We start from the raw sequence: 7818 nt of genomic DNA, 5'->3' as shown, positions 1-7818 counted from the left end.
CACGTTTTTCGAAAGAACAAAACGGAATGCAAATTGCATTCGTCATCTGTTAAATCCCTTTGAAAATCGGCAGGAAACATCAATGGCAAAACCTCCTCTATTCAGGCGGCTGTCCGTGGTGCTGAAAGCAATTGGTACGCCTAGAATGCCATGACATGAGCGGCGCAGCTGAGATGACACTCCCGTCTCTTTTTTATTTATTTATTTTTTTCTTTTTCATACGGCCTAACAGTGAACTGAGTCAGTCTTCAAAGGGCTGCCTATGTCGGCAGAAGAACGAGAACCATCGACTGTGGATTTAAATGGAGCCCGGCACGTTGGCAGGCGAGGTGTTTTTCTGGCGGCCTGACATCTGGCAGCGCTGTGCTCGAGGGACCTCCCCAGATCTCTATAGACTTCATGATTAGACTCTAATAGAATATTAGCATTTGCTCTCAGGTAGGCTTCTAAGGGCTGTGAATGCTAGCAGCAGTAAGTCGTTCATGAAAAAACCAAGCGTAGCTCTACAGCTCAAGATGTCAAGGTGTCTTTTTTAAGCAACCAGTAAGATACTAAACTAATCTGAGTGCCCATTTGTGTCTTGCAGCAGAAATAAGAAAAATGCAACTTGGTGTTAAAGACACGTGTAATCCACACAATAAGCGATATAAGATTGATTTACATAACATGTAGTCCATGATGAGAACGTTTGAGAACTCTGTTTAGGCCTTTGAATATAAATGAACCCATTGAGAACGTTCCATAAAATGTTAAAATTTAGTTCTTTAATGAAACACATAGTTCAATTCAATTATCAAATAGTAACTTAAATATACATTGATGTAATAAATTAATGAATTGATCCGACAATTAAACCTAAAGCAACAGACATTACAGTTACCGCAGCTAAAACAGCAATACAGCAAATACCTGTACGGATATTTTATGTGTATGTCCAAATGAGATATTTACATTTTACGTGAATGCTTCCATGAAACTCATCTTTTTCATGAAGAAAACATTACTAAACATGGTGAATTTAACAAGCAACGACTCCATAATTATACGCGTATATTTATACAAATAAATAAGCAGATAACATACATGAAAATAATTTCAAAGAAAATGTTCTCATATAGTATCTCTCGATTGTGCCTTCTCGAAACAACGAAAGAAGAAAATAAAAGTGGCCTGTTTCAAGCAATTTCCCCATTTGCAGAGGGCCACGTTTTCCTTGTTGTCTCAATATGATTTTCTCAAGCAAAAACGTGGAGGGAATCCCAATAAATATGTAATGAAGTAAACATTACCTCACATGATAAATAGTTCATAAGAAACATAGCCAGAGCGCAGGCGTATTGCAACAGATATTTGGCTGAACAAACCCCATTACTAAAAACAATTGAACCTCACCTCGTGTTCAGTTTATCCAGTATGTTCTGTTTTAATAACTAAGTGGTCAGTTATAGCAAATGTATACGTCCTAAATCCATATGCCTTCACAAGTAAAAATATATGGATATTCTCATCGCCCCTTTGTAGGCTAGGTTTTTCATTATTAAAATCACAGAAGTGGAATTAAGAAGACGACAGACAAAATTATGCATGTAACAGCTAAATCAATAATTTACAAAGAGCTGTTTTGGTTATTATCTAATAATGTTGCAGAATCGTTCGTGGACTTTTTTTTTATTATTATTATTCTAATGAACCCTGAAGTAACACCAGATTGAAGCGTGACATGCTGAGAAAAAAAATATTTCAAATAAAAAAAAAAAAAAAACACTGACAAGACACTGTCACCCCTTTGACCTGAAGATTTTTTTTCCCCCTTAGGGTTGATCAGTTTATAATTTACTGGTGTTGTGTGTAGCTCGATACAGAACCCTTTCTGGTAAATGACTAAAATGTGTTATTTAGCTTCAGGCAGTCTGTCTGATTGAGGCTTAAAGAGTCTTGCTCCTCTCATATAGAAAGTGTGCTAGAATAAGTGAGGAAAAACGAATGGTCTTACTTGATCAGTCAAACGATCCTTTAAATGATTCCACATCCCCTTTGCGTAATACGTGACAGTGATTTGGTATTTTCAAACGTCTCTTTTGAATGTCATGAAATTCTGGTTCAATGCACAAGTTATTGATGATTGAAAAAGGTGTGAGATAAGAAATATTTTACAAATCGTCTCTAAACAGTTTTTAGGAGTCTCTCGACACGTCGTGTTGGTGTTCTTCTCGAGCTAGACGCAGGCCGAGTATTTCATGCGTTTTTGTTTCTGCCTCTGGTTGCAAAACCAAACCCGCACTACGTTCTTTTTGAGGTCCAGCTTCTCTGCGATTGCTGCGATTTTCTCTGAGGACGGACGCGGCTGAATAGCAAAATAGGCTTCGAGGGACCTTTTCTCGGGGGCCGCGATGGAGGTCCGCTTCCTCTTCTTCTCGGCCCCGTTGAAGAGCTCGGGTTTGTTCAGTTTCTCCCGGTGCGACTTTTCAGCCTCCTCCAGCCAGGCTTGCAGGATGGGCTTCAGGGCGATCATGTTGTTGTGGGACAACGTGAGGGATTCAAACCGGCAGATGGTACTCTGGCTTAAAGAGCCTACGCCAGGAATCTTCAGGTTGGCCAGCGCTGACCCTACATCCGCTTGGGTCACGCCGAGTTTGATCCGACGCTGTTTAAAGCGCTCAGCGAATGCCTCCAAGTCCCTGGGATCTGCATCCACGTCGCTCATGCAGCCCATGTGGGATGGCAGCCCATGGGCGTGAGCCATGTTGATGGCAGCTTGGTGCATGTGGTTCATGCCTGCCATGTGGGCAGGGTGCGCAGGCGTGGAGACCACCGAGCCGTCTGGCCCGGCCATGGCTCCAGCAAGTGCCAGTCCCGGGGTGATGTGGTCCAGCAGGTCGCCCTCCAGAGCCTGGTGCGGCTGGTGATGGTGGTGATGATGGTGGTGGTGGTGATGGCTCGCGAGAGCTGACGGGTGCGAGATGGGCACGGACGACGACGAGGAAGACGAGGAGGTGCACGGAAGCGTGTTCATGGTGTGGTAGGTTGCGTCCGGCTTGAAGGGGCTGTGATGAGGAGGGTGATGATGGCTTTTGGTCTGCGAGACTATATCCACCGCCGCCAGAGCTTCCGCGCGGGCCAACAAACTCTCATCCAATCCGCCGAATATATTGCTCTGCAATTGCAAATAGAATGCACACATAACTGTCAGCAGGGAATTCGCGCTCCACTCCGTGCTTTTAAAACATTTCCAGCATGTAAAAAAAGAAATCCTAAAAAAGAACACACAAAACAAGACACATGCAACATCCCAGGTCATAAAAATTAATACGAAAGGCAAACCCGGCTGAATACATAAGTTGGGAGGGAAAATGGAGGTGTTGGGTGATTTGCTGTGCAGACATGAAAAAAACATCAAGCAGAAAAAGTGGGCTGTCAAAATGTGCCTTTAAGCGGTGATTATGCAGAATACGTACCGGTGGGGTTGGGAGACATGCTCGGCGCATCGCCTCCGAGCTGCCGCCGCCGCCGCTGCTGCTGATCGTGCTGCTGTGTCTGGACGACGAGCACGAGGACGAGGGCGCGTTGGAAGTCAAAGTGGAGGAGGAGGACGAAGAATGCAAGCTGGAGTATTTGGCCTCGGCCAAACTGGTGTGGGGCATGGCGAACGCCTGCTTGCTGTTCAGAGACATCATCATCATATTTGCGACCGAGCCTTGGCGAGTTCCTTTTAATAAGTTAAGACTCCGCCTTCTTCTTCGACTGGAGTTCAAGCCCAGTCTCTGCGCGGAAGTCTCAAGTCTCTGGCGCTGCAACGAACGTGAAGAGGATGATGCACCAAGTCTCTAGATAGCTCATCTAGTGCTGCCTAATGGTCTCGGAGAACGCGCTCTCTTGGTCGCTCCGTCGCGTGCCGTGGCTTGAGATGTGTCGCGAGCACCAGTAAGCCATGCAACCTGTCGGTAAACTCCTTCAAAGATCACGTCAACTCTTATCGAAACGCTCCACAGAATTTTCCTCCGCCCTTACAAAATATCTTACATTTGTCACAGCGGAATCTGATGTCTTTGGTGAGTTTGTCTTTGCTCACGCTTTTAAAACGACTGCAAAAAGTTTCTTCTCTCTTCTCTTCGCGCAAATCTCCAAAACGACGTTGCTAAAAACAATATCGCTCGTTAACCTTTATCCCGGTTCTTGTTGAATTTGATTATGGGATAAAGGTGACAGTCGACTACATTCAATGCTGCGGGGACTCGATCTGTCTGTGCTCTAAGGCGAAGGGCAGGCTGCGTCTCTCTCTCTCTCTCTTTCTCTTGCTCGCCCATTCTCTCACTCCCTCTCCTCTTACACACTCTCTCGGCTGTACCTGAAAAACCTTTCATGATTTATTATTCTTCATTAGCCACAGCGCCACTGGGGACTCTGCGCATGGGCAGTTGCAATGACTGCATCTGGTATTGTATAAAGTTATTGAGGAAACCACAATGGTTAAAGGAATAAAAGTCAACGCAGAATTGTATTCGAACATTAAACATTTTCTATTTCAATGTCCGTGTTACACGATAATACTAAGAAAGCGTATTTAGAATTTTCTCGACAAAATGCACGTTGTTCGTTTATTATAGCCTATTATGTGACATTTTTGTACAATACTGAACTTTCACTATAATAAAAAAAAAAAAAAAAACGCTTTGATCTCAGAGAAACGTGGATGAATATGAAGAAATCACCACAGACAGCCCCATCATCTGCTGTCCCTGTTGGGCGAAATAAATCAAAGTAAAACGCACGACTATCATTCTATTATAGCGAGGTAATTTGATATACCGACACGCATTAAACAAATTATGTCCAGTCAGATTTAGAAATATTGAATTTAAATTTCATTTGTATATTTGTTCGAGAACCATTCACTAATTAACCTGCTTTGATTTTATTTGGAAAAAATACTGTTGACGAATTTATTAGTTTTCCCGGTTATTGAAATAATAAATAGGAAAGCCATTGAGCGTGTATTATGAATTTGATGTCTCAACAGAACAGGCTATACACTATGTGAAGTATTTCATTAATGACACTGAAAAGCGGATTTTTTACAACTCTTTAGGATTTAATTGCAAACCAATACAATTATATACTCGTCGCAGCGGGCTATTATCATATCTTCGTTCTAATTAGACTACTTCATCAGTGATTTAATTAAAAACCTTTAATCATGTTCTAATTAACAAGGCAAGTCTAATTTGTTTAATCTATTCGAGTCCACTGGATGGGGTAATTGATGCATCATAGACCGACTAGCCTCGCATGTAAAAGTGCACATAACGCGAGATCCAAATTTTAACTTTAAATGCATTTAATTGTTATTTCTTATTCCTGCATTCAACATTTTTCTAAACGGTTTATAGTTATAACAATAATGAGTTAACATCTGTCATTAACATTAAAATACCTAATTACGCAAATGCATTATTCTGTGGAGATTCTGTGACATATTCACGTAAGTGTAGCCTATATACTAAATATGGCAGTATGAATCTTTATCAATGTCTCAAAGGGTTGTTTGTCATCAAATTTATACTAATTTGGAAATTAAATTAAAGCAAGCGCTGCATCATGTCAGTGTTGTTGGGGCAAATGCACGCCTACACGTTGGCTATAACAAGAAATAACTTGTATGACAATGACTTAAGTCGTTCTTAATAAATCAGACTAGAGTTAATACTATATCAACCGACAATGTAAAATGGCGAAATGCATAAAAATGCATAAAAAAATATCACGGATTTTTATGTACAGCATGTGTGTCGACGTGAAATTTGTCCCATGGCAATGACAATATTTTTGAGGATGGTGCAGGAGCCACGCGTTTTTTTTTTTTTTTTTTTTTTTTTTTTTTGAGAGGTACAGTACCTCTCCAAAGGGAGGGCCACCCCTGGCGCGCCTGCTCAGGAGACTTCAAGGCCCAATCAATGTCTCCTTGTATATACCCAAAGACTGATTTATGATGAAACTTTAACGAAATCATTTATATTTCACCACCCCTAAATCGGCAAATGAAATTTTCATTCACAATGAAGCACACAAAAGTATATCTAACGTCAAATAAATCAATTGGGCTCCGCTCTGAGGCGATTGAGTTTGAGGAGTAGTTTTTGCTCACTGTGGCGTATTTATCAGGGTATTTAAGTGCTCAGCTTTAATACATCAGGTTAAAAGGAATCCGGGGCCAGTTGCATAAACAGTTAAGACTGAACTAGTCGGACCAATTAGTAATTAATTAGAGCTAATCACTCTTACTTTTCGGATTCAAATTAGACCAATCTACATTTTATCTAACTGACTTAAAAAAAAAAAAAAAAATTGAGATGAATAACTTGTAAGACTAAGCAGTTTATGCAACCGTCCACTGAAAACAATCACTTCAGTACCAGTAGCCACATATGTGACGTTTGCACGTGCACATGCAATGCGCCCTCTGTACGCAATCTACAAATAATAAGTCGATTTATACTCATTGACGTTTAGCCTTTTAACATTAAAAATGACATATCACCTTTTTTTAGGAATTTCTTCAACCCCGTTCCTCTGTCTATTTTTCCTCTCTCTCTCTCTCTGCCTCTGTCTCTTTCTGTGTCTATTTGATGATATTGTGCTTCAATTTGTATTACCAGACAGGTGCTTTTAGCAGCTAGGTTTGCAAAGATTTTTCTCCTCCTTCAAAAGCCGTGTCCGCATCCTCATGAATACACTTTTATTTTCCCCACTAAGAAAGGGTGCTCTCATAGGAATTCTGACTAAAATTGAGCTTCATAGACATTTTCTTTTACATATAAATAACAGTGCACCAGTAGCAACAACCCAAAACAGGAGGATAAAAAAGAAGGAGGGGAAAAAAATAACAGCCAGACTTGATGTACAGTAGCTCAGGTGACTTGTTTGCTTTTTTTGACGTACATCAAAATCAAGGTATGCCGCTGTGGAGCTTGTGTGCTTTACGCAAAGACATTCTCATGAGCATCCCTCAGGAGCTGAGCACGTTAACAATCCCAATTACATCCGGACCACCAGAGACAGCTGTTTTAATACCCACCGCTCCTTTGTGCCACCAACACAGTCACTGCAGCTTGCTCTAAGAACACAGGGACAAAGGATGCATCACCGGAATGTGAGAGGGAAAGAGAAAGCTCAAGATAAAGTAAAGGAGAGATGAAGAGTAAAAAGAAAGATTGCGAATGCGCCATGCATGTGGGAGTGTGCGGGATATTTAGAGAGAGAGGGGAATCAAGAATGTGTGTGTGTGTGTGTGTGTGTGTGAGGAGAAGACAGAAAATGTGTTTTTGTGTGTGAGAGAGTAAGAAAGAGAGAAAATTCTATTTTTCTTCCCTGTTCTCAGTAGCAGGAGTTTAATACACAGCAACCTTTTGTCAATATGCTGTCGACACTCACCAGGAACCAGTGGATGCAAAAAAGGACATGGCCTTAGTAATTAGCTCCAAATAAGCAACATTAGACCTCCCTCTGTCCTTTTTCCCACAGATTTTAATATTTCAAACGGAAGAGGCAATGGTAATGCATTACCACACAAACTGGAGGCTCTGAGAAAGATATATTACGTCTTCAAATGTAAATAAAACTAGGCAGTTTGATTTTGAGAGACAGGACGTCGTCTAAGCAGATTACATGCCAAAAAAATGTTTCCATGACACCAGTAACTACCAGCCTAGTAGCAAAGCCAGAGTCTCGATCTCAGTAATGTTCATCTACTCTAAGACTTCAGGGCAGAGCAGGAGAAGGTCAATCCTCATAATGATGTCACATACCTCTAGGTCCTCCAAA

The 7818-nt window shown here is 41.3% G+C and overlaps 1 protein-coding gene across 1 annotated transcript; it reads right to left on the bottom strand.

Annotated features, from left to right (window-relative positions):
• Window positions 1–742: 742 nt before the first annotated feature.
• On the bottom strand, window positions 743–4446 carry pou4f2 (POU class 4 homeobox 2). The gene is made up of 2 exons (XM_048196665.1): window positions 3456–4446; window positions 743–3154 (listed from the first exon to the last, which is right to left on the bottom strand). Exons 1-2 carry the CDS (start codon window positions 3678–3680, stop codon window positions 2216–2218), a joined length of 1164 nt encoding a protein of 387 aa, XP_048052622.1. The 5' UTR covers window positions 3681–4446; the 3' UTR covers window positions 743–2215.
• Window positions 4447–7818: the final 3372 nt, after the last annotated feature.

This window comes from Megalobrama amblycephala, linkage group LG7, assembly GCF_018812025.1.
Source record: "Megalobrama amblycephala isolate DHTTF-2021 linkage group LG7, ASM1881202v1, whole genome shotgun sequence".
Classification (NCBI taxonomy): Eukaryota; Metazoa; Chordata; class Actinopteri; order Cypriniformes; family Xenocyprididae; genus Megalobrama; species Megalobrama amblycephala.
Note: the sequence above shows the minus strand (reverse complement) of the source record. Positions and strands in the feature narration are given on the sequence as shown.